At 40.9% G+C, this 27,767-nt stretch overlaps 1 protein-coding gene across 2 annotated transcripts in view; it reads right to left on the bottom strand.

Moving 5' to 3' along the window:
- Positions 1–255: 255 nt before the first annotated feature.
- Positions 256–27,767, bottom strand: part of mdm4 (MDM4 regulator of p53) — a 38,184-nt gene continuing 10,672 nt past the window's right edge. For both annotated transcript variants that reach the window (XM_086011215.1, XM_086011216.1), the window contains exons 2-11: positions 25,867–25,965; positions 23,924–23,998; positions 17,655–17,788; positions 15,424–15,473; positions 11,399–11,466; positions 10,266–10,359; positions 8,565–8,731; positions 5,657–5,827; positions 4,227–4,331; positions 256–2,686 (exon numbers count right to left, since the gene is read on the bottom strand). In XM_086011215.1, the coding sequence (XP_085867341.1) occupies positions 2,111–2,686; positions 4,227–4,331; positions 5,657–5,827; positions 8,565–8,731; positions 10,266–10,359; positions 11,399–11,466; positions 15,424–15,473; positions 17,655–17,788; positions 23,924–23,998; positions 25,867–25,965 (1,539 nt within the window). In that variant the 3' untranslated portion in view covers positions 256–2,110. The remainder of the gene's footprint in view (positions 2,687–4,226; positions 4,332–5,656; positions 5,828–8,564; positions 8,732–10,265; positions 10,360–11,398; positions 11,467–15,423; positions 15,474–17,654; positions 17,789–23,923; positions 23,999–25,866; positions 25,966–27,767) is intronic.

Raw genomic sequence — 27,767 nt, 5'->3', positions numbered from 1 at the left:
GATTAACTAACCATATGCTAAAATTGAAAAGTAAACAGCCCCTCAGAGGTAATAATATAAATCAAGAGATAATGGTTTGAAATAAAAAATAGAATTTGATTTGCTGTTTAACTGCTTTTTCTTTGCATGCATAAGGCTGTTTTTGCTGAAAAGGCATTTAGTCCAAAAAAATGCCCTTCATTAGAGCATCAGCATTTATTATGTGTTAAAAGTGCTGGCATAGCACCTCAATGAATGAGAAACATCAGACTGGTAGATCCTTGATATTTAGTAGTTTATTGGAGGAAGTAATGGAGCATCCATTCTCTGGCAGTATTGAATCATTATGTATCCATTGCAAACTCGTGAAAATTGTCGCACCACAAACAAGCCAACTTAATTTCTTAATGACAGAACACCCAGAGGTGACAAAACAGTCAAAACTACTTCAAGGAGAACGATGAAAAGGTTGGAAAATAAATAGATAAACAAATCAGATACTTATTAACTTTAAACTGTAAATTACTCACGGAACAGACCAACTGTTAATACATAGGGCATTTTTCATGGAATACATGAAAACATAATCTCTCCCATAAAGAAAGACAAGAGTGTGCAGTAATAGCCTGTTAGAATTACACCCATATGGGTCACTGTATGGCACAATACCAACGTAGACTTTTTAAATTTAGAGAAAGTAATTCTGTTCCATTGTAAATGCATCTTGCCTCAGTTTCAAAGTTGAAAGCTAACAAACTATGCGGACAGACGCCACACCTTTTGTGGGTTGGGAGGAAACTTCAGTTTTAACATTCCCAATAGCAATCTCAGATAGCCAGTGTTGTCACTAGATTTTGTGACGCGTAATGGTTGGCACAAAATTTTTCTACTATGTCCAGAAAATATCCAGTAGAATTTTACATTTTGTCTTTCCAAACTAGAGTTGCATCTAGAATAAGCATTTTCAGCTATACAACACCAAGGTGAAGGACTGGCCCATAACTGGTGAAGGTAATAGTGGAATCAATGAGCGATGATGCATCACGAGCATACAGTAAGTATAACATTAAAAGCATATTGGGTTACGTGCATGTTTTGCAGCCCTATAAACGTCTTGGTATCAATTGCTAAATATGTCTAGTAACAACAACGGCAATCAAGATAAAAGGTTACTAGATTAGTGTTTCTTATAATCCAATAATAGCAGTGAGTTTCAAATTCTAGGTGGTGCGAGCTAGCAGGCGATTTGACGACTGCAGGTAATGCAGCAGCAAACCGAGTCCGAGACACCATCACTTCCTCAAGACAAGAGAGGAAGACAAGAGTGCGTTAATCGCGGTTTCTCCAGAAAAAAGGATCTATATTGTTCTGCAATCCAATGAAGACCATTATGGAATATAGCCTAATATTGGAAATACTAATCAAAATATCACTGTGGTTAACCGCCCAAGATTTCACAGACAAACATATATTTAAAGAAAATGACAATTTAAAAAAGTGGCAAACACATTTTTTGTATCATCACTGTTCACAAAGAACTGTACACCACTGCTCAAAAACCAACTGGGCAAATAAATAAAGGTAGAACCCAATGCTGGGCTGTTAAACATACGGAGCAGAATCTAAAGCATTCCAAACTTCACAAATACCTTCCCTCACAAATTTATCTTCCACACAATCCAGTGTATTTCCTACACTGGTGTACGTGGCACTTACGCTGGCTAACAGTAAATCACTACGTTGCACCCAGGTTCGAATGGCAAACAAAAATCTAATGAAGCTACATTTACGGTACTTCAACTTGCTACATTAGTTCTCACAGTGCAGTGCCAATTAAGTCATTAACCAAAGTAGTTACTGAATGTTTTCTCCCAGTATGTTGTACAGCTGATATAGGAAATGCAGGGCAAGAACGTCATGGTAATACACTGCCCCAGACATACAAAATACACAGCCCTGCCTCCCAGTATACTGATCTCTCCCATTACACTGATCTCTCCCATTACCTCCACATGGTGTAAAGGTGATTGGAAAATCCAAGATGGATCAAGAGCCATAAACAAACAGAGATAGTTTTATGCTTCACATTCAATTAACCCACCTTGGCAGCAGCCCATAATAAAGCATGTAGCTACCCTATAAAAGTTCTTATGACTGTATTGATTGGCTGCGCACACACAGGACAAGGCAGTTTGCGCTTATATAACATTTTAGCACATGCATAGCATGCTACAAGATGTCCCGTCTTTCCATGGATGATATTCCCAGTCCTGGGTCGCACACCACAGAGAAGGCAAGGCCCCAAGCGGTTCCTCTGAAAATGCAAGGATTCCTCATATCGTGTTTTTGCTTCTTCACCCACAGATTCAAGCTCCTCTCTACTTTCAGACAAGCTGATAGTTGAAGTGGAAGGTTGCAAAAGTCTTTCTAAGGATTCAGAAGAGCCACGCTGGGCATGTTTCCCTTTCTCCTTGCATTTTAGTTCTGCAGTCTGAATCAGAGGCTCAGAAACCGACCTCCTACAGTCAGGGACATCAATACCTTCACTGTGCTCGGTCTCCTCAAAACTGGCAATTGATGGGTCCGATGTGGAATGTACAAACTTAGGACAATTGAGGTGCCAGCCCTTGCGAAATGCCCAGCACCGCAGGCAGTACTGTTTTGGAGAAGGATTACACTTCCCACATTTGGTGCATTTCCAAGAGTCCTGAAATGAAAAGCAGGTATTGCAAGTCACCGTGGTTTAGTCCTATATAGCACTTGGAAACAGGACATACATTTTGGATGATCGCTGAACGCTGTGTGATTTTACAACATATAGCAAATCTCGGGCATCAATTTATTGTACATTTTATTTCCATCACCAACACTAACTTTCAAGCTGTGAATTCAATCAATATTTAATAGTAAATTGACCAACAGGAACAGAAAGGAAGAGTTTTTTTTTAAATCTTAAGGTATTATACAGCATTTACATGCCTTTTAAGCAAGTTTCTAAAATTAAATGTGAAGCACAAATTGGACCCTCTTAGGCAGAACCCAATTGGACTCAATTGTGTAAAAACTACATTAAATTAAAAATATAGCAAGAGTGAAGGATCAGCAGTAATTTCTGCTGGTCTTATGTACCACTAAAGTTGCAGTACTTTAAAACTGCATTACGGCAGAAGTTCATTTTATAGAACATTTTATTGTTGTACGTAAAAGAAAAAAAATTGCATTGATATTGCACCCTAGCACATCAAAATATTTCACAGGTACAAAAACTAATTAAAAAGGCTAATGGAATGTTGGCCGTTATCTCAAGAAGGCTGGAATACAAAGGGGTGGAAGTTATGTTACAACTGTACAGAACTCTTGATTAGACACCAAGGATATATTGGCTTTGAAGTGGGTGCAGCACAGATTCACAAGAATGATACTGGGGCTGGAGGGGTTCAATTAGGAGGACAGGTTGCATAGACTATGCTTGTATTCCCTTGAATGTAGAAGATTAAGGGGTGATCTAAAGGACGTATTTAAGATAATTAAAGGAGGGGGACAGGGCAGACAGAGAGGGGGACAGGGCAGACAGAGAGGGGGACAGGGCAGACAGAGAGGGGGACAGGGCAGACAGAGAGGGGGACAGGGCAGACAGAGAGGGGGACAGGAGGGTCAAGTGAAAATTTCAAAACTGAGTGATCGGGTTACAGAACCAAGACGGGTAGATGGAGTGAAGATAAAGATCAGCCACGATCTAACTGAATGGTAGAACAGGCTCAAGAAGCTGAATGACCTACTCCTGTTCCTATGTTTCACATGATGAATTACTTTATAAAGTGCAGTGACTTGTGTATTTTAGTTTTTGTTAATAATGCAAACCTGGAAAGCAATTTCAATTAAGCATAAAATTAAAAGAAAGGATTAGTTTATTCAAATTCAGCCAGAGTTCCCGCTCCTGATTGCTGCCAGTGAGCCCTACTGGAAAGTGTGCACATGTAGCTATTAGGAGGACAGGGTAGCTTTTGCTATCCAGCCTGTCACAAGAATGGCCACTTGAAGCTCATAGGTACACCAAAGGTATCACAACACCCGATGTGTTTTGCCCAAAAGAATCACATTTAATTTGGTGTGGTAAACAGATTATATACAAATTGATGTAATATTACAATAAGCCTTCGACCTGTATTAACACTGCATTGTGTGTTATCTTAGCGTGTGTCTACAACAAGTAAAGCACAGAACTGATCAAAATATCGGGACATTACCTTTAGATCACTGGAATCTTCAACCACTTCGGAGATTTCCGTGTCAGTATCATCCCCAGAGTGTGGCAGATCCTCATTAGCTTCATATATTGTAACTTCAATAACCTATAAAAGGGAGGAAAAGAGGGGGGGGAAACTAAGACGACACCAAGATAGCTGCTGCTAAACTGCATATGTAAGTCACTAAATGATTAAGTGCACTGTGATTCTTACCTTGGCTACTTGCAGGTTAGGATTACCAACTTTTCGCATTCACGGTGAAGAATGATAATGATGTTGGGATTTTTTGTTTTACCCAGTGACAGTATCGTGCACTCCCAAGTCATATGACATAGGTTAGGTGTACTGTAGAACGGTCTACATACACCTGATGACGTACAGACTTCAATGAAGTGCCACCATACTACACCAGAGCAAAATTTCCCCACACATTTCATTCTTGTGTTTTCTATGACCGAGCTTGTTGAATTGGAAGCAGTTTGTGCTAAATTCAGGGCATTTAACTTAGTCAATTGCCCACAAGCTCAAATTTCTCTTGTGAAATTAACAGCCTTCAGAGAAGAGACCTTTATGACATCTATTTGGACTAGTTTCGACTCCAAACCCCAAAGACCGTATTCAAGGTTCTTCTCCAGTCAGGAAAGTGTGCACTTTTTAACCTGAGACAGATAACGACCAGGGTAAAACAATCTTTAACTAGCTATTGCCATCAGTACCAAACTTTACAAACATTTCAAAATGTAAGTGAGGTTCATTCATTTCTTTAAATAAGTATTGTACATTTTGAGACTAAACTGCATTAACAGTACACAGATAAAAGATCACAATGTGCTTATGGTCTTTTTAGGTTTCCAGCTCCCTGGCGACATGTGTTTCTTGCCAACTGCTCACCAAATTACTATTATCCAAAATGACAATTAAGATAATCAAAACAGTTGTTAAACTTTGTGAATAAAACTAAGTTTACATCAGATATTTATCTAATTATTGAAAGAAAGGAAATCTGCGACATTACTGTGACAATACAAGCACATATAAATGAGTTAATATCAACATAGAACTCAATAACCAGTTAGACTATTTTTTTTAAATTACGTTTTCCAATTAACTGCTTCTCCCAAGGACAAAACCTGGTGAATGGCCAGTTAGCCGTCTGCCTTTGGCTCTTTTAATTTCTGGGTGACGACTGATGAGCGCAATGCGTCTTCCACAATTAAAAAAAACATTGGTTTGGTCAGACTAATTCTAAAGACCGTCAAAGATACATTACATTGAAACTTTAATCTACTCTTCATCTTATTCAATACGAGTTACAACAGCATTTTAAATTAGAGGACTCACAAACAATATCTCAAGCTGGGGGTGGGGAGGAGGGTCAGGTATGACTGACGTGTGCAGAAATAAATTGCCTGGTTCGACATTCTGCCTACCTCCTTGCGATCTATGTTTTTTCCTTCCTCCCCCTTCTGGCCCTCATATTCATCTTTTTCTTTTGGCTCAATGGTCTCCAATTTGATTTCCACATTTATTTGGTCACTGGCAGGTTCATTCAGAAACCACAGATCATCAGTAGAGTCAGAAACAATGGCAGTGTCTACATCCTGTAGAATCAAAATGCAGTATTAATGTTGTAATCTTATTCAACCCAGAGATAAAACTAATCAAGCAAGTGACCCTTTGGCACAACGTAATGATCTTCTGCCATACAGGGAGAGTCCTGATCTCGGGTCAATGGGCCCCGATACATCCACTGGCTAGTTAAGTTGGTCCTCCGGCTGGGAGGGGAAATAGGGGCTTTCAACATGGCTCTTGGTTAAGTGGTCTGTGTATGAACAGATTTATTAAGGGGATCTGCCATCCCTCTGGAGGTTCTGCACTAGCAATCTGGCTGGCCTCCATGGAAGAAGAAATGCGAGCTCAAATTCCAGTGATCAAACCAGGCATAGGGAGAGAAGTTGAAACCCCAATACATATCTGCCAGATAGAAATGCTAGATTACGATCATCTTACTCATGCGTCAATGGCTCAAAGAATGGCACTGCCAGAGAATAAGGCCAAAATGGGGACAATTTCTGTACAGTTTGTTTTAGGATGTCCATCTCCACAGCAGTGGGCTGGGGGTTCCAAGCTGGGCTGACTTAGAGATACTTTCTCTAGTAATTTTGGTGGCCTGCTCAGTCACTTCTTGGAAGGGTGATTTACATTTTATTTTACATTGTATTTTGACTATCCCTATGCTTGCATAGTCCAAAAACTGCCCAGAAGGGCTTGGCAACACCTTTTTGGGTATTAAAGGAGTCATCTCACTGGACAGACATCATCTGTGGGTGGCTCCGCACTGCTAAGTGCAAACTGTGTTCTGCATGTGGCTTATGTAATATAGTCAGTACCAACCTCCAGCATAGCCTCCTCACTCAAGTCTGATGGGTGCAGGCTTGAGTACACAGTGAATGACAGGCCTGGTCATGTGTTGCCAGAACTAGCTTGAAAACCTCAAGTAATACCGCATCCCCACAGCCAAATCCTCATACTACTCCTTGCTTATCCTTGATAGCAAGGACAATCCCAAATTCAGTAACAAACCATCTCCTCCAACTGCTCCCTTCAAGCTCAGCTCCAACATCAAAGTGAGGCATTCATGGATCCCACGCCACTGCTTCCTCTCTCCCTTCCAATACTCCAGCCCTGACCTTGTAACACACTAACTTCCACCACACCTCACCCATTGCACTCAGAGTTTATGTCCTGCACAAGACCCAACTCCTGCATCCAGACCGTCCTCAGTATCATAGACATCATCTGTGACAACCATGGCACACTATGCCTTCATGCTCTCCACCACATGGTCGACTACACCGCCCTCTCCCATCATTTATCCGCTGTGGTCCACCTACATGACATCACCTTTGCTTGGTTTTATTCCTATCTGTCCCAATATAGCCAAGCACATTGTAAGGAGAGAGAAACCGTTGCTGGCAAAGTCACCTCAGAGTACCGCAAAGTTCCATCCACACCCCGTCCTATTCCATGTCAACACCTTCTCGACATCATCTGTAGGCATGGGGCCAACTAAGTGACAATCTTTTATTATGTTTTGCAGTTTCGGGACTTTGTCCTCAATGACACGTGGAGTAAACACTCTATGGGTAAATTCCGAGAACCCTAGGGAATTGTGGGAGGCAGCACTGTCACACTTTAGAAACAAGCATTTAATTCATCGCTAATGCCAATCAGCTATCATGAATGAGCTTACTGCACAGTATTTAAAGCCTCTGGCACAAGTGTTGTCAGCTGCAGTTAGACCTTAGCTTGTTTCCAGGAGATATTGGCCCAGAAATTCGGGTCTCCACGGGTGAGTACGCATGGGGTACTCACCCATAAGCCCAATGGAAGTGCCGGTTTCGTGCATGCACTGCGCATGTGCGGGAAGCCAGCACTTCCGTTCCCCTGGAAGAAGGGGTTAAGAGGTGGAACGCGTGCGCAGGAGAGGCTGCGCGTGCGCATCAAACTTACTTTTTTTTGTTGCAGGTTTTCCCGGGAGGGTAAGTCTCCAGAAGTTAGACATGTAAAAAGCAGTCACAAGGCCTGCTTTTTACAAGGTAAGTGGTGAATTAATTAAAATTAAAACATTTTTCCACAGGTTTATTATTTTTAAATACTTTAAAAAAAGGTAAGTTTATTTTTAGCCCTGTTAGAAAATGTAATTAATTTTTTCAAAAATTTAAATTATTGTTTAAAATAGTTATTTCATGTAATTTATAGTTTATTTAAAAAATGTGATTTTTTTTTTTATTGGAAGATTTAGTGATGTTTTGGGGCTTATAGTATTTATAGATTTGACAGGTCTTCCTGTCAAACTTATGAATGAAGCATTCCCTGCTACCATTGGCTCTCCGTGGCCCACGTGATCCCAGGGGACGCTTCGAACTAACTGCGCCCCTGGGATACGCAAGCACTGCGCGCCGGCAGTTGGAGGAGGCCCAGGATCGGAATCCCACGCGGGCCCACAGCTCAACGGCCGGCGCGCTAGGTAAGTGCAGGTCAGGGGCTTGCACCCACAGGAAGCCCCCGACCCGAATTTCTGGGCCAGTAATTCTACGGTCAGTGCGGAGGGTTATATCAGACAACAGCGTATCTGCAGGTAAGCTGTCTGCATATTTCCAGTTTTGTGCCTCAGTCCCCTTTAGTTTGCTTTTGCCTGATTTCTGGTAGCAGTTTGCCTGCCTATTCCATCAGGGAATGGCGTTTGGCACTAGAGAGCTTTTCAAAAAGGGGAGGGAATAGTATTTAAAAAGGTTAAAAAAAAAGTAACAAAATAATTGAGAGAGATCACTTCACCTGGTTGCTGTGAATATCAGTTGATCCGCTCTTCCTACTTCCATAATTACTACGCAAGCTTTTTATAAACCACCATGGCAGTCCAGCAGCATCCCAGAGCTCAGAAACACTATCCGTTTTGAATTTTTTGGCTTGATATTCAGATGGATCATCTGTCACAGACTCATCTACAAAATTAAACACATTCATTTTTTTTTCCAAAACTATGCTCACTGGGTTTGACCGTTCTCCAATTTTAAGAGGCAGACATTTCCCCAAGTTCAGTACTGAAAATAGGCAGAAGTCTAAAAAAAAAGGTCCAGAAATAGATTTTATACAAAGTAATTTTAAGCAGCAAGAATGAGCTTGGGAAATCTTAATCCAGCTCCTAGTTGGCATGGGTCCACAGCAGTCCCCAACTGACAATCTAATCTCACTCACATAGCAGGTGTAGAAAATGGGGAAACGGTCACTTGGTGAATATGGGGATGTTCTTCTCAGGTCCAGGTCTAGACATATTTTCGGGGCAGACGGGAAATAACTTCCACTCAGTTTCTGGCTGTGCTACATCTGACCGAGGAGTGCTTGATGCCAACACTGGGTGCCGGCAATAGGAAGAGTTCCATTCCCCAACACTAGCATCCATCATAATGAGCACAAAATAAATAAATAAATAAAAGTAGTTATAATAAAAAAGGAGAATGTTCAAGTAGGAAAAAGCTCGAGCAGTTACTGGGAGTCAAGTAATACTGATGGATTGATTACTGGAAGCGATTCCAGATAATACAAGGATATGGTTGCTTAACCAGGAATGCAAGACCCTGAGGCACTTGGGTAAAGTAGATCATCATTTTGGGGCCTCACATGTGGGGGTCCCAGTGACTGAATGGTTGGAATTCGACCACCCAGAGAGTAACTGGGCAAAGAAACAGATATAAAAAGATACTGTTTACTGATTTTAACGAAGACAGATCTAGAAAAAAAATAAACTGGTGGTATTCACAACCAGCACATCATATAGCAGTTAGACTTGTAGCCAGAGTTCAGTACGAACACAAGGCACAGTCCACTATCCAAACCATCAAAATGTACAATGGGATCATCTGGAGCCTTTACTTTGATTCAACTTTATTATAGAAATGATGACATGTTTTCTTTGGGGGGGGTTCTTGGGTGGGGGTTTCTTGGGTTTGAATCAGACAGTTGTGCATTCACGCCTCATTCCAGGACTTGAGCATACATAATCTAGGCTGGCACGTCAGTGCAGTAGAATGGGGGCTGCACTGTTGAAGGCACAGTGCTTCAGATGAGATGCCTGCTCCAGTGATTCAGGTGGAAGCTAAAAATCCCATGGCACATTTGAAGAGCAGGGAAATCTCCCGCTATCCTGACCAACATTAGTCGCTGAACCACCACCAAATAGAGATTAAATTGTTATTTGGCTCATTGCTGTTGGTAGGACCTTGCTGTATTGCAGGGATATGGGGGAAGAGCAGGGGAGTGGGACTAACTGGATTGTTCTTTGAGCCGGCGCAGACTCGATGGGCCGAATGGCCTCCTTCTATACTGTACTATTATATGATTCTGCATACACAATGCCTGCCGCTTTTGCACTTCAAAAATAGTTCATTGCATTAGAATGTTTGAGACATGTAATAAGTCACCATAGAAGTACAAATCTTTCTTTAAACCTCAAGCTGACATAAATAATCTGGCACTAACCTGATTCAGAGTTCTTTCTTTTCAAGTGTGAGGTAGCTGAAGTTGGTATGTTCCAGGCAGTTGTTTCTTCACTAAGTTCCCCTGATGCAGGGCACTGTGTGGGGAAGACAGAGTAAGGAGCAAATGTTTATATGATTATCTTTTAATTGTGAATAGGATGTAGCAGTTCCACTCAGTCACCGTCCTGTGTGTCGATAAAAAGGCAGAACCCAGGCTGGATGTTCTCAAACCCCTTGGAAAAAAGATTTAAAAGTAATTTATAAATTCAAATTATGAAAGCAAAAGTTGTATCATTTATGTAGGTGTGCAATAATTGCTTTTCTCTACCAGTATTCATAAAGTCAAACTATAATGTAACAGTGTTAGACACTATAAATGCAAGTTGTTGAAGTCAAGTCCAAAAGGATCAGGAATGGGGAAAAGAGAAGCCAGCTATGTAAATTAGGAAGTAAAAATGAGTAGCCATAATTATAATTAATGTTCAAAAGGCTTGTCTGCACTGCATAGTGTAGATCCATGCAAAATAATATTCTATAGAACATAGTTTTCCTCTTCTAATTTTTCAGCTTTTAGTTTGCGCTGCCAAGTAGAGATTTAAACAAACTCTAAGCTTGTGTTTTAAGAAGCTGGCCACTGCTTATAAGAGTACAACTAATTAATTGTAAAATAAAAAAAAGGTAAGAATAGCTAACAAAGTAATCACCACCATTCCTATCTGCAACAAAGTTTCCAGGCATACTAGGACAGTTGGAGCATACAAAGACAATGGCACTCTGGCTATTGTATATCCAAATTCCATGTACAATGTCCCAGATCTCAAATTACTGCACTGGACAAGAATGGAAATTTGTGCATCTTGTGTTGTCCCCCATTTCCCCCACAAACAAAGTGGTACTTTTAAAATTACATTTTTAGGTGTACAAGGAGCCTGTGCATTTCTGCCATCTTCCACAAACTGAGTCAAGTGAACAGAGAAAGAGATGCTACATCCTTCAGCACACAGAGAAGAGAACTCTGGAAAAAACAGAGAAGGAGACTCTGTCCCACCCGTCTGAGCTCAGGCGAGAGCACCCTCAGACAGGAAGTACAGAGACGGGGCCACTCTGTACAAAACAAATCACGCAGTAGTTTACCTTCGGATGATCTTCCCTCATAGGCAGGCATTTCGTATCCTTTACAAGTGTGCGAGTCTGTGCAGCATCTGCATTGCAGGTAAAACAAAAAAAACACCTTCCCCAATATTAACCATTCTCACAACAATCATTTGGAATTCACTGCGCATTACCACGCAACCTCGGTCACTAATTTAAAACGAGGAAGAAGGATTAGTTTCCCTCATTAATATTCTTCTTTCACTCCAATGCTCAGTCACACACCTTCCTCCCCAGCAGAAGAAATCAAAGTGCAGATCTGCAGTTAATGCAAGGATTAAAGAGGATTGTTATTTAGTACAAATATGCATGTGAGGGAAGATAAAGGAACCCAATTTCTTATTTGACATTTTATACTTGTTACCATTGAAGCTTTATAGGAAAAGCTTTTTGCATCTGAATAATACACTTGTGTAACTCAGGAAAGATTTTCCATCACTTAATATATATTTGTAACGATTGCTCTAACTGCAGCTCAACGTTTAATCACGCTAAAAATAAAGGTTGAATTCCTAAATTTTACACATTATTCTATATATTCAATGTGTTCTTCATCTGTGATCTATTGCGTATCAATGTATTAATCACAATGAATCAAAAGTTATTGGAAAAAAAGGTACTCATTTTATTGCTGCAACACATCTTTGAGGTACTTTGTACGTACACACACTTCAATGTATTACATGGATGCAATTGCACATCTATTGGTAGAAAAAGTAGAACACATGCCTTGCATTGCAAAATTTAATTCAAGTAGACATGCTGCCATGGAACAGTACTTGGTATAACTTGTCCCACATTTCAATGTCCAGTTGCAAACTGTATGCTTCTGTATCATGAAGCACTGGCATCCACTGGGACTTGCAGTTCAGAAGGTGTGAATGTGGCATGAAAGAAGCGACCTGAATGGTAAGCCATCAGATAGGCATCTATTTTAATTCCTTACTTGTGCCGAGAGTCACTTTCCTATCAAAATATTCTGTGATATACTAAAAACCTGCCTTTGGGATTACAGATGAGAATTTGTAAATCTATGTACATAAACTGAAAGGGGGCAATTCAGTAACAAGCCACTTATCACGTACCCTCAAGCAGGAGGTTGGAGTTCATATTCAGGCACTGATTGACATTCCAACTCACCTGCCCCCACTGGGGGGAGCTTCATCAGTTCTTGGCCAGATGGAGCACTTTGTAGTGGAGTGCTCACTCTCGAGTGGGGAGGCTCAACTGGCAGCACCAGTTCCACCCTGCAGAAGTGCAGCTTCTGTCAGCTGATTATGGAGCAAAAACTGAAAGCAGTCACTGAAATCTGCATCCAGAAGCATGCCGGCTGGAAAATGAAGCACAGCGGCAGCAGGGACCTACAAGGGCAATAAAAACAGGCGGGGGGGGGGGGGGAAATGCAGATATAAATAATATTGCATTTATTATTTTAGTTATTTTTAAAATGCTCAAATTTTAAAAATACCAAGCCAAGGAATGCTTACAGACTAAATTTCAATTTTCATTGTTTTGAAACTCATGTATAAATCAATTGCAACTTTGCGTCCTCCTTCTCATCTATTCCCCCCCACCTCCCAAAAAACACCAGGTGTCCACCTGCATTGGGGAAGATGAGGTGATCTGCATTATGGTTGCCATTAATATAGTTCAGTGACTAAATTGTAACTCATCATCCAAGCAGGGAAAACTGGTCTATTTTCCAACCTTCTTGGATGAGTAATTTGCTCTCAAATGGTACTGCAGGTAGTGACCCACTCAGTAAGTGATGAATTATACACACCAAAAGTAATACAGGAAACTTTGAGATATCTAGCACCGACGGGACCGAGCTGTTGCCGTCCCATCAAAACTGCCAGACAAACCAGCGCTAATGTTGAAACATACGGAGCTTTTGAGCTCCGTATCTGGCAACAAACCCTGTTGCTTACAGCTTCTAAACAGTCGGCCGTACCTTGCAAGCGTCTCTGTAGCTTAGCAACAGCTTCAGCGAGACCTTGCAGAGCCTGACTGGTGAAAAAAAACAAGAAGAAAAAAAACCTAACGAAACGGCTCCTGATTTTTGCCGGTGGGTCGAGCATTCCGGACAGTTAACCTCCGGATAAACCAAAGTTTCCTGTAAGCTGGAGTGATATACACAGACCTCTTAAATGGAAGTAAATTACTTGCACGATAGATTGTTAATTCAGGTGACGTCCAGTATTAAATTACATGTGATCAGATAGGGTTGAGCAAAAGTTATTTTGATATAGTTTACCAATATGAGAACTGAAATTCAAATCAACACAATGAAATCAGGCAGGTTCTACAATGGGCATTTTCAGTCTCCACTCTTCACCCAGTCTCTCTGCAGGCCACACACCATTCCTTTACCAAACAGACAGATATGTCCACGAGTTCCTCTGGCAACGGCTCTCTACTTGGCTGCTAGATGCAGGAAACTTTGTGATATCCGGCACCGACGGGACCGAGCTGTTGCCATCCCATCAAAACTGCCAGACAAACCAGCGCTAATGTTGAAACATACGGAGATTTTGAGCCCCGTATCTGGCAACAAACCCTACAGCTTCTAAACAGTCGGCCGTACCTTGCAAGCGTCTCTGTAGCTTAGCAACAGCTTCAGCTAGACCTTGCCGAGCCTGACTGGTGAAAAAAAAGCAACGAAAAGGAAAAAAAAACTAACGAAACGGCTCCTGATTTTTGCCGGTGGCTCGAGCATTCTGGACAGTTAACCTCCGGATAAACCAGTTTCCTGTGTGCAAATGCTGATTATGTGGTCTCCCCTTTAATAGCCTGGCCAAGACTGGGTACAAATCCACTTATTAGCACAAGCTGGCACAGCATATTCATTCAACTTAATTTAATTATTTTCTATTCAGAACCCATGTCTCAATCCATTCATCATTAGTTTATGGTATCAAAGCACATAAACACTCTTACAAGCTAAACATATTAGCCCGGACTTTGCTGGTGCAGCTCATCTCACGTCGTGCCCGGTTAGTTAGACTTTTTCCTGCACCCTTCAGCTCAAACATATTTTGCCCTGCAAGTTGCTGAAAGTGCGAGCTGGTAGGGCAACAGGGCATCTGAGACCTTGGTGAATGACAGGACCAACAGTGTGTCTCCTCAACAATGAGACTTAAGGATTGAGAAATAAACAGAGGAAGGTGAATTAGAGTGGGTGAATTCAATGTCACATCAGGTACAGAATCAAAAATAAAGGAGGGAAAGATTGGATTGCGAGAAAAAAAGATAAAGTGAAAGAAAAAATGTAAATTAAAAATGTGAAAATTTTTAATTCTCCAACAATTCACTACCTAAAGGAATGAGACTCCACAGTTTAAATTGTTCACTTGCTGGGCCAGAGGGGTTGATGCTTGTGGGAAATATAATGGGCAATTAATATGCAAATATAGCAACTTCATGATACTCACGGGGAGGTTAAGGGCGAGATGACGCATTCAGAAATCGTCCAACAACTCGTGACGATTCGCAATTCACGGGGTATCTCTTCCTCACTACAAGTTGCTGGCCGATTTGCAGATTAATAACAGTGCGTGTTGTTCATACGCTGTTATTTTTTTCAGGAAATTGTGGCCCAATCAGACTGAATTTAGACCATGCTTTTAAAAACCAATACCAAGGTAACATGACAAAAACCAGTGTACAAATTTCACGTTTTTGAAATTTTCCACAAGCCAGAAATAAACCTAGTTGGAGACCTTTAGAAAACTTTCATTCCTCCTTCCCTCCCTGATAACAGTTCTGAGCCTGCAAGACAACATTAATTTGGAGTACTCTTAAATAATCTCTACATTAAATGGATATACAGTATCTACCATTTCATTCTTACCAATACCTACATGGCGTTACCCTTCCCCACATTTCTGTACTGCTTTTTTTCCATCTGTCCATTATCTTACTCCCTCATTTTGCAGCAATACAGTTCAAACAATTGCATATGTATGCATCACTACAGGAACAAGGATCCAAAATAATATACATACCTTGAAAGTTGGCAGCTATCAGGTTCCTCGAAAGCATTTCATACAATTGGCTGCAAGGAAATAAGTCCATTGTTAAATACTGCAAGACATATCATCCATTCAGTCAGCTTGCAATGCATTAAGAGCAAGTGGCTCCTTCCTGGATAAGCCTCCATGTCATGGCAGTCCCTGGGCATTCATGTTCAAATCCAAAAATACAGGTTAAAAGGGTTATTTGTTGCTGGTAAAGAACCATTAACATACATTGGAGATTGTCAATCCAGTGCGGATGCAAAATGGCACATAACTTTGTTGTGGGCCATTTTTCCGCTTGACATCATCTCCTGTGCTGTAGCTCATTGTACAGGATCACATCACAAATCAATATGCTACCAGACTGGGATTCTTAATGAGTTGTGCTGTTCTATTCAATCTTGTATAGAATTTTAAAAAGATGTTCAAGAAGTGCAAACATGAAAATGTGCTAATGTATATATTTCACTCTAAACAAAAATACATTTATAGTTGTTCTGACTTGAATTCGCAACACAACCAGGCCACTCAGGCAAACTAAGACCAACCAAACTCATGTCCTAAGAAAACGTGCACGCAAATCTGCCAAGACTGAGAATTTGAATATACAGGAAGCTTTCGTTTAACCAGAGGTTAAATGTCCGGAAAGCTCTATCTACCAGCAAAATTCAGGAGCCGGTTCCTATAAGTTTTTTTTAAACTTCTCGTTGCTTTTTTTTCTTCCCCCAGTCAGGCTCTGCAAGGTCTAGCTGAAGCTGTTGCTTAGCTACAGAGACGCTTTTAAGCTGCGGCCGACTGTTTTGAAGGTTGTTGATTCACATGGAGCTCAAAAGCTCCGTATGTTTTAACATTAGCGCTGGTTTCTACGGCAGTTTTGATGGTACGGCACCAGCTCAGTCGTCAGTGCCGGATACCAGAAAGTTTCCTGTAGTTTGAAACCCAACGGTAATCAGAAGTTGGAATTGACCTATAAACTGCATACATTTGAGCTCTAGCCTACATTACAACAGTGACTATACTTCAAAAAGTACTTCATTGGCTGTAAAGCACTTTGTGACGTCCGATGATCATGAAAAGCGCTGTATAAATGCAAGCCTTTCTTTCTTCTTTCTAGCCAATTAAAAATTTTAATTCCACTTTCAAAATCAGTCACAACATAAAGGACTTTAATTCTAGATCTATATGATAATTCAGAGTACACCCAATATAAAACCCTCCTCAAAGCAACCTTTTAGCCAAAGGACATATATTTCTTACGCTTAGAAGCATGTATTTAAAAGCATGGAATTATCAGATGCATTTAGCTAAATCGGCCACTTAAAAGGCACTTCATATACTTCAATATGCTCCTACCCTTACCCAGTACTAAAGTGATCTATCACATCATTTCATTATCCGTACCATATTGAAATAGAGTTTAAAATGTTAATAAAAGCCCTTTTGGAGGAGGCAGATTAGCACAGAAATGAGTCAGTCTATATTAAGCCACTGATGTATGGGTTTTTAAAATTAAAGATAAACTGCAGAATGTAAAAAAAAAAATTGCATTTATATAGCACCTTTGCATACAATCAAAACCAAGCGTCGTCTTTGGTAAGCAAGGTTAGAAGGTGGGCGGATGTAATGCAGTCACCATTTAAGATGGAAACTGCTTCAGTAAACTTGCCAGGCTGACATTTCAGTGTGCCAAGTTTATATAGGCAGCCTCCGTTATATGTGTAGACACCAATGTTCCGTATAACTTTTTGGTTTTTTTCCCCCCCACTTTGTAAGTGGCTGCACGGCCCATTCAAATGTTCACACGTACACAGTTATTCCAATTGAAAAGCCAGCAAGAAGCCTGCGCAAGAGCTGCGCAGCTTAAAAGGGAACATTGGTAGACACAAGAATTTTTAATGGAAAGAGAGTCAACAGGATATGCATACAGATGGATTTTTTAAAATAATTGTATAAAAAACTGAAGATATATGCCAACCAATCCAGACTCTATGGTTACCCAAAGAGTTAGACTGGATTAGAGAAGGGCCACACCTCATCTAGGTGGGATCACCAGTTGGCACCACTGCTATTACAAATACTACAGAAAAGTTGGATTTTAATGGACAGGTTAAAATGCATCCCATTAAGGATTTCAAATTGCTCTGGATCTCCCTTCAGAACAGTCCAGCTGCTTTCCAAAGAATGATAATAAAAAGGAATTAAAGGCCAAAGATCTTTACCTTGGATCTTTAACAGAGAAGCTCTGGACTCCGAATACTTTACCAAGGTCATCATTTCCACAATGTACAATATGTTGCTGCTGCTGGTCATAGAGTTGCTTTAACATTATATACTGACCAAGATAATGCATGACCTGCAAAAGAAACCACAAATTAGAAAACTCATACTAACAAAGTTTTCTAACAAAGGTATCAGAAGTGTTTTTAGCTAAGACTACGTGGATAGACTGGAGAAGCTGGGGTTGTTCTCCTTAGAGCAGAGGAGACTTGATACAGGTGTTTAAAATCATGAAGGGTTTAGATAGAGTAAATAAAGAGAAACTGTTCCCAATATCTGAAGGGTCGATAATCAGAGGGCACAGATTTAATGTGATTGGTAAAAGAACCAGAGGCAACATGAGGAAAAACATTTTTACGCAACAAATGGTTAGGATTTTGAGTGTACTACCTGATAGGGTGGTGGGTACAGATTCAATAGTAGCCTACGAAAGGAAATTGGCTAAATACTTGAAGGAGAAAAAATTGCAGGGATATGGGGAAAGAGCGAGGGAGTGGGACTAACTGGATTGCTCTTCGAAAGGACCGGCACAGACTCGATGGGCCAAATGGCCTCCTGTGCTGTACTATTCTATGATTCCAAGACCCACCTGCTGGACAAACATCAACAGCAAGTTCCCACTGGTTAAAGCAGTGATTAGCTGAACCACACAGATCAAGGTGAGAGTTTCAATCTCCAGTGTGTGCCAAGTTAGACCATCGCAGCATAGGTGGCAGGTTGTTATTAAATATTACTCAGGATGTGGGCATTGCTGGCAAGACCAGAATTTATAGCCCATTCCTAGTTGCCCTGAGAAGGTGGCAGTACGGTTTGATACAACCGAGTGGCTTGCTAGGCCAATTCAGAGGGCAGACATGAGAGACTGGAGTCACATATAGGCCAGACTGGAGAAGGGTTTCCTTCTCTAAAGACATTAGTGAACCGGTTGGGGTTTTAAAAACAATGTCAGCTTTTTAACCGATGCCAGCCATTTATTTCCAGATTTTTAAAAAATTCAAATGATAAACTGAATTCAAATTCTCAAACTGGCATGGTGAAATGTGAACTAATTTTCTGGATTCTTAGTCCAGGTTTCTGCAGCAACATAACCACTACACCACTGTACCACTTCGTTGTGGTCCTACAACTTGGATATGGACTTGGAGTGCTGCAACCTACAAGGCTACAGACCAAGAGCTGGAAAGTGGGATTAGGCTGGATAGCTCTTTTGCGGCCAGCAGTCACGATGGGTCAAATGGCCTCCTTCTGTGCTGTAAATTTTTATGATTCTATGATACGATTAGCCTCAGCACCTCGGTTAAGGGAAGGGGGAGGTGAAGAAGAAAAAAAAATAACCAGCGTTTCCATTCCGGATAGCTATCCAGAAACCCTGCCTGGAAATGCAAGGTATGGACAGGATCAGAGTCAGCTGTGCTGCCACCAGCAGCCTCCCCCAAAAAGTCAAACACGCCGACACGGAGCACATACGGCAAGGAGTTCACACCTTAGGGAGAGGAGAAAAGGGAGGACAAAAGCAGCAGAAAGAGGAAGAAAAACAAATCTAGGAAGTTCTTGATCGCAGCTCTATTAATCCTCTCTACAACCAATCATAGGAACAGGAGGCCATTCAGCCCTTCGAGCATGCTCTGCCATTCAATGCGATCATGGCTGATCTGCGACCTAACTCCATATACCCGCCTTTGGCCCATATCCCTTAATACCTTTGGTTAACAGAAAGCTACCAATCTCCGATTTAAAATCAACAATTGACCTAGCATCAATTGCTGTTTGCAGAAGAGAGTTCCAAGCTTCTACCACCCTGGTCTGGCTTTAATTTTTAGACTCTGCCCCCTAGTCCTAGAATCCCCAACCAGCGGAAATAGTTTCTCTCGTTCTACCCTAACTGTTCCCCTTATTACTAGTACATGTGTGACAGTATCCCCAACTTTAGAGTTTCAGTATTCTTCTTTGCTTACAAGGTAGTACCTCCTCTGTGGTTGTTAACCAAGATTAATAAATGAATAGATAAAAAGCAAAAAAATTGCAAAAGCTTCAAGTCTGAGACAAGTACTCTGCTGACAAAAGGACTCCATCCCATTCCAATGAAGCTCACAGCAAGCGTCGTATCTTTCTCTTGGGCATTCTAGCGCCACACTCTTAATGTTGACTTTAATAAATTTCATTCCATTAGGGTATACTGGCAAAGTGGGATGGGTATGGCAGCATCTGGGGAAAAGAAAATGGGTTACGTGGGGTGGAGTCCTTCATCGGACCACATTATTGGCCTATGATGTTGGCTGTCGTTCTCTTTACCGATAGACCGTAACCAATTCTGTCAGTGTGTCCCTATTCATTTCAGACCCTCAGGCTTCCTTGATCCCATTCTCATTAAACACCTGACCACCCAACTTCCCTTCCTGGCCCCCATGCTAATCGACATTGTAAATGGTTCCTTTTCCTCAGGCACAGTCCCTCTCCCTTTTAAAACCACCATCATGGCCCCTCCTCAAAAAAAACATGCTTGTCCTTCTCTCCTCAAACTACTGACACCACCACCCCCCCCCCCAACCACCCCTCTCCCCCCTCCCCCATTTCTCTTGAACATGTCACCTCCCAGATCGGTGCACATCTCTCCTGCAACAAAGAGAGATGACTGAAAAAGATGCAAGAACTCCAGGATCAATGAGTGCTCGAATCAGCTGGTGAGTGGAGAATAGCTTTTTACATTTGGCTCCCTACACAGCATTCATCAACTAGAGAACTCAATAAAACCATTGGAAAAGAAACAGAATGCAAAATAGATATATATAAAACAAAATTATCTGCCAATTTCAATCTGTGGTCAGGGGGTAATGAGAGAAATCACTCCATTATAAGTGAATCAGAGTTGGCCACTGCATCAATTTGCAGACTTCAGTTCAAAAAACAACTAAGAAATTGAGTGGCCAGTCATCAAACAACTTAAATTTGTGATGCAAGACAAACGTGTGGATATATCAGTCAGGAAGTGTCAAAAAGCCACTTTGCCTTACTAATTATGGCCTCAGGGAACAATGCTCAGGATGTTTGTGCACCACCATCCTCTACTTATTTTGCAATATCTCTCCCCGTAGACTTAAAGAGACCAATTTGAGCGACAAAGACCAGGCATCATGATGCAATTTCAAACCGTGTCACTATCCCAGAGCCCATTTTATGCATGCGTCATGACATTATTTTGCATAATTAAAGCAGCACACAAATGATTATGTGCCTTCAGTAGCTCAGATCAGGAGGCATCAAATCTGATGTCATCTAAATGGTAGAGATTGCCACCTTCACATTGCAAGTGCTGCTGATGGTTGAACTGTGTCTGCCATCATCGGCACTCACCTGAGCTAAAAGTGCCAAAATGTTCGAATCCTCAGGCAATTGATGTGAGCTGGTCATTGCGACAATGCTGCAGTACCCGGTTTATGACACTAGAGGTACTCAGCAAGCAATGTAAATAGTAAATTTCCCTTTAGTGACAGAAAACTGACACTGCAGTAATTAATTCTTTTATTCATAATACAGTATTTGCATGGTAGCACGATATTACATTTGCATTATTTATTGAAGCATGGGTTTGGAACTATTTTGATAAGTCTATTTAGTCCCTATAACTACCTAAAGCAATGTTAGAAAAACAGTATCAGTTGTCAATAGTCAAATAGAAGATATTTATTTCATGTGATATCTTACATCATAAAACAGTGGCAGGTGAACTGCAGATCTTTTACAGGTGGAGTACCTTTATGAGCAGTATTCGATGTATATGAAGTACATTCATGATTTGTGTGATCAGTTAAAAATGATTTTGATCTACACTGATCAGTTTTGCTGCAAATTTCACTATGCAACTGCACTAATTTTTTCTTGCATATATTTGGTAACAACAGGGAAAGATAAATCATGAATTTGACTGCTGGTTGTTGGAAATGCAGAGGAAGGCTTGGCAGGCCAATGGGCAGATCAGCACTTAACGTTTGCCCCAAGCAAGCCTGGCTCAATAAATGATGGTTGGCTCTGCAAGTGTGTTACTGCATAGAAAAGGAACAGTTCCAAGCACGAGTACTGTCTCGGAGTTTCCATGTAGAAGGCTTCACAGACCGGTATTCCGTGCAAATCTGTTGGATTAATACAGACTACCGGAGATATATCCAGGCTCCTTTAGTGTTCTGCAAATGGAAAGGCTGCAATGGAATTTCTACCGTAGTACAATCGTTCTCTCCTGCTGCAGAACTTCTCCCTTGCTGTTTTTTCTCACTGCTCTGGGTGTTGGGATGGCACTTGCACGATGTTCAGCTCATACTCCAAGCATTTGCCAACTATACTTGCAATTAGCAAACGTATTGAGCAGGAGGCCAAGCAAAGCAAGTGGAGTCTTTTTTTTAAAAGAATAGATAGAACTGAAATAAAATGGCACAGTAGCCATTTTGTGAAGTGACGAGAACACCAAGAGGCATCATAATTTTTTTTTTTTTTAAATGGCGATGGAGTGATTACAGGAAACTTTGGTTTATCCGGAGGTTGTATGTCCTGAAACCTCGATCTAACAGCAGAAATCAGCAGCCGTTTTGGTTAGGTTTTTTTTTCTTCTCCTAGCATTTTTAAAAAAAAATTTTTAAATAAAAAGTCAGGCTCTGGAAAACATCTCTGTAGCTTAGCAACAGCTTCAGAGACGCTTCCAAGGTACGGGCCGAGTATTTACAAGCTGTTGCTAAGCAACACAGTGTTTGTTGTCAGATACGGAGATGAAAACCTCCGTATCCTTCAACATTAGTGCTGGTCTATCCGGAAGTTTTGATAGATCGGCAGCAGCTCAGTCCCGTCGGTACCAGATATCAGAACTTTTCCTGTAATAGGTGAAATCACAGCATGCATCAACTTGGAAAGCTTAACATCTGGGATATTTCACTCTAGTGCCCTGGAAACCAATGGTGATATCTAGACAGAATGATACCCCTTGTTGGAGTAGCATCCACCACCGCATTTTTGGCAGCCGTCAGAAGTTGGGTACTGAATTTTACAGTTTTCTGCACCAACATCCTGTACCTAGTGTAAGGTGTCTAAACTAAAGGCCACATGTGGCCCTCAAGCTATTGAATCACAAGCAACTCACTGGCACCACAGATGGAAAATGGAAATTGGCAGCTAATTTTATTATTTGGTGGTTTGAATTTTGTGGGACTGGAGGTTTGGAAAGGACTGTTCTAACTCTGCTGCATCATTGGTGTGTAAATCAAAACACCAAGATGCAAATTAATGGGAACATGGATTTAACCTTGTACATGGCTCCCAAGGCTCCTTGCTACATACTATGCAGCCCCTGAATACAGAAAGCTTGGACACCACTGACCTAAGGCATTCAGGCATAGTCTACATCTTCTATATACTCCGGGTGTCCTCTTCACAGAATCTACATTTCCTTGCCATAGAATTTTAAAGGCCCCTTGGTATATCTACATCACAGGAACAGGAGTAGGCCATTTAGCCCCTCGAGCCTGTTCCGCCATTCAATGAGATCATTGCTGATCTGTGACCTAACTCCACACACCTGCCTTTGCCCCATATCCCTTAATAACTTTGATTAACAAAAATCTATCAATCTCAGATTAAAAATTAACAATTGACCTAACATCAACTACCATTTGCAGAAGAGAGTTCCAAACTTCTACCACCCTTTGTGTGTAGAAGTGTTTCCTAACTTCACTCCTGAAAGGTCTGGCTCTAATTTTTAGACTATGCCCCCTAGTCCTAGACTCCCCAACCAGCAGAAATAGTTTCCCTCATTCTACCCTATCTGTTCCCCTTAATATCTTGAAAACTTCGATCAAATCACCATTTATTCTTCTAAATTCCAGGGAATACAACCCTAGTTTGTGTAATCTCTCCTCATAACTTAACCCAGGTATCATTAAGTCTACGCTGCACTTCCTCCAAGGCCAATATATCCTTCCTAAGGTGCGGTGCTGAACACAGTACTCCAGGTGTGGTCAAACGTAATAGACTTAGATACCCATTCAACCAGGATTGCTGGAAAATTTCTCCCAGAAACACTCTTAGCTAAATGAGAGATATGTCTTTTTTTTTTATAAAGTTGAATCCACAATTCCTAACCAGCAATCAAAAAGTCATGCCCAGCTGAAATTTGCATGTGTGTTCTTTGGAGGGAGCTTATTTGCATTAAAAAATTCTTGCATTGCTTTACCTCCTTCAATGCGAAGGTTTCTCCTGATGCACCTGCTTCATGCAGAATGTTCAGCAGAGGTGCCTTTGGTCTAATCTAAAGAGGAAAACAAAACAGAGGCACACAGCAATTTTAAAAAGCACATCAAAAATGTAATTCACATTTGTTATCCACATACACATTTCTCATTAGTCAGAAAAGTTTTAAAAAGGCAGATATCAGAAGCATCCATTTGGCCTTTCTGGCAACATGCACTTACACTGCAAAGCACAATGAAAATCCAGATTGGAGTTTGTGAATAATTCAGATTAACAGAAATGTTTGAAACAAGAACAGTACGTCCACTTCTAGGTCACTTCACTAAATGAGGTTTTCAAAGTCCCAGAAGAACAACAACCAAATAACAGCTGTGTTGTAGTTTGAAGGGGGCAGGTTTTTAGAACTAGTGTACTCGCGCTTACCCTACAACAAGGATTTTTGATTTTAAAAGATTCCATTGCAATTCAGATAGATTAACATTTCGGTACAAAGTTAGACTTCACATAGCAATTTACCAGTGTAACAAGTCTGGTGAAATTCACCCCCCAGTGGAATACAATGTTTTTGCATTAAAAAAATAAAAACATTTTACAAGATCATCATCATCATCCCTATAAATTAAAGAGTCACTTTTTGCAGTCACTGCCATTGTGATTCTGTATTTCGGTCACCAGTGACAACAACAAACAGCTGCTTCAGAGTCGTGTGCAAGGAAATGAAAAGTCTTCTGAAGTTTTTTGAATGTTGCCATTTTCTTCAGGTGGAACTAAAATTACAATTTTGAATTTACAATTTTAAAAACTGGTACATTAGAACAATGAATAGTGGGGAAATAGCAAATGGTAGTAAATTGAAATCATTGTAAAGGATTGCAACACATCACAATTTAAAAATGCACCAACACTACCAGATACCAGTAAGCCAATTTGAGATAGCTTATCAGAAGAGATGTGAAGCTTGGTGATATTAAATTGTTTTTAGTTTGAGATATCAAGTCTCACACACAACCATATTTTAGCAGTTCTGGTCACCACATTACAGGAAAGATGTGATTGCACTGGAGAGGGTACAGAAGAGATTTACAAGGATGTTGCCAGGACTGGAGAATTTTAGCTATTAGGAAAGATTGGATAGGCTGGGGTTGTTTTCTTTGGAACAGAGGAGACTTGATTGGGGTGTATAAAATTATGAGGGGCCTAGATAGAGTAGATAGGAAGGACCTATTTCCCTTAGCAGAGAGGTCAATAACCAGGGGGCATAGATTTAAAGTACAGGAAACTTTGGTTTATCCGGAGGTTGTATGTCCGGAAACCTCGATCTACCGGCAGAAATCAGGAGCCGTTTTGTTAGGTTTTTTTTCTTCTCGTGGCTTTTTTTTTCTCCCAAACAGGTAAAGTCTCTCTGAAACTGTTGCTAAGCTACAGGGACGCTTCTAAGGTACGGGCCGACTGTTTAGAAGCTGTTGCTAAGCAACAGTGTTTGTTGTCAGATACGGAGATGAAAACCTCCGTATGCTTCAACATTAACGCTGGTATGTCCGGCAGTTTTGATAGATCGGCAACAGCTCGGTCCTGTCGGTGCCGGGTATAACAAAGTTTCCTGTAATTGGTAGAAGGATTAGAGGGGAGTTGAGGAGAAATGTTTTCACCCAGAGGGTGGTGGGGGTCTGGAACTCACTGCCTGAAAGGGTGGTAGATCCAGAAACCCTCATCACATTTAAAAAGTACTTGGATATGTACTTGAGATGCTGCAAGGCTACGGACCAAGAGCTGGAAAGCGAGATTAGGTTGGATAGCTCTTTTTCGGCCGGCACAGACACAATGGGCCAAATGGCCTCTTTCTGAGCCATAAATTTCTATGTTTCTCTGACAAATACTTTTTTTTTAATGTTTATAGGCAAAGTTATAGTTTTGATCATACATTACCTGACCAACTTTTTCTGCTGAGACACTGCATGGGTTATCAGATGATGTATATGGTTTAGATGTGGAAGCTGTTGTCATGTTGACAGGGAAACTGTGTGTCTGGAGAATAGAAAAAGAGAATAACATTTATAACACTGGCCATCAAGGAACATTTAACACAAGTCGAGTGCTTGAGTACAGAAAAGCAACAACAGCAAGTTGTACAGGTGGCAAAATCCATCTGCCTGCCAGATCCATGCTAACTGTTAATATATAATCCAAACCAACAGCATGCATTTTGAATTACATGAAGTGTACAAATCCCTGGAGCTATAACTTAGACAGAATGGCATCTGTCTTGTCCTACTTTAGGAAAATGAACAATTGCCACCAACAATGGTGGCCTGAAAGATTTCACATAACTCGAGAATTTCAACCCAATTTTAAACTCTTGTGCATTGCCAACGACCAGAAAGTGTGCCCGATCAGAGGTTTGATTACACAACACATCCAGCTTTTCATTACTGTTTTCCACAGTAACTTTTAGCCAGGCAGATCCAGCATCATGGATGGCTAACACAAGTAGATTTCCAGATCACTGAAACCTCAAATAAGCGCTATAATGTTGGCACATCACACAATAATTACACCATCAGCTTCAGCATGATATTCTCAAACAGCATTAAATATGACAGAGCATAAAAGGTGCATTAGTACAGGAAGGTGGCTTTCAATTCTCAGTTTTTAAGCTAAGTGTACGTGACCAATGCACAGCGCAGGTTGGAGATCACCACGTTTGGGCACATTGGGTTCTGCATCCGCTTCTACCTTGCACTCCGGCTTCCGAATGGAAATTCAATTTTGATGTTAAAATAACAAGTAAAAAAAAAAAGGTTCCGAGGCAGTCACTGCCAACATTCAATTCAGGCAACTTTACAGTGGAGCTGGACCACATACTTTGTGCCCATTTGGAGTCTAAAGTCTTTTGTATCAGTGCAAAATCTGTAATGTGGCTGGCCTATTGGAATCTAGCTGTAGTGTGCTTTTTAACTACCATCCAGGGGTCAAAGTCAGAAGAAAATTAAAAGTATAATCACGCAGACAAATCGCAAAGCCAGAATATCCACAAAAAACAAAGAATTGCTGATATATAAAGGTGCAGAAAAATCATTTTAAATTAGCATGGCACACTAGTAAGTCAGATTTTCATGGACCAGACATATTCTTCCCTCCACCAAAAAAGAGTTTTAATTTAACTTAATACTTACATTGCTGTATAATTTAGAAAGGTCTTTGCTCTCTCCCTCTCAACTATTAACTAAAATTGTCAATTAGGTGACTCAGTAAGTACCGGCATGTTCAGACATGTACCCACAAACTGGTGTCTCACTCATCCTGTCCAGTCAGTCTTGCTGAGTCACCTGCAATAACTGTGGATAATCATTTTAATGGATACAGGACAGCCCAATATTCTCTCCCCTTTAGGCACCAAGAGTCACCAAAACCATTCTGAATGGTCACACCCAAGTGAAGAACCCATTTTTCTCTTTATTGATTAACTTGTTTACACTTCCAGGATTCCCTCTTTTGCACTAAACCACCCTTTTTGGTTTTGCTTTGTCTTTTTAGGACATGGACGTTCTGCAGTGAACCTATTTCCAGGCCCCAACACTGCTGTGAGCTCACATGATTTTTACGGTAAAAAGATGGCCTGCAGTTATAAAGCACCTTTCAGGACCTCAGGGCGTCCCAAAGCGCTTTACAGCCAATTAAGTACTTTTGAAGTGTCTTCACTGTTGTAAGGCAAGAAACGTGGCAACCAACTTTCACACAGCAAGTCCCCACAAACAGTAATGAAATAAATGGCCAGATCATCTGTTTTAGGAGTTGGTTGAGGGTTAAATGTTGGCCAGGACACCAGG

The sequence above is a fragment of the Somniosus microcephalus genome, chromosome 18 (genome assembly GCF_052327205.1).
Source record: "Somniosus microcephalus isolate GS21.2 chromosome 18, FLI_Smic_1.0, whole genome shotgun sequence".
NCBI lineage: Eukaryota > Metazoa > Chordata > Chondrichthyes > Squaliformes > Somniosidae > Somniosus > Somniosus microcephalus.
This window is presented reverse-complemented; position numbering and strand designations above follow the sequence as displayed.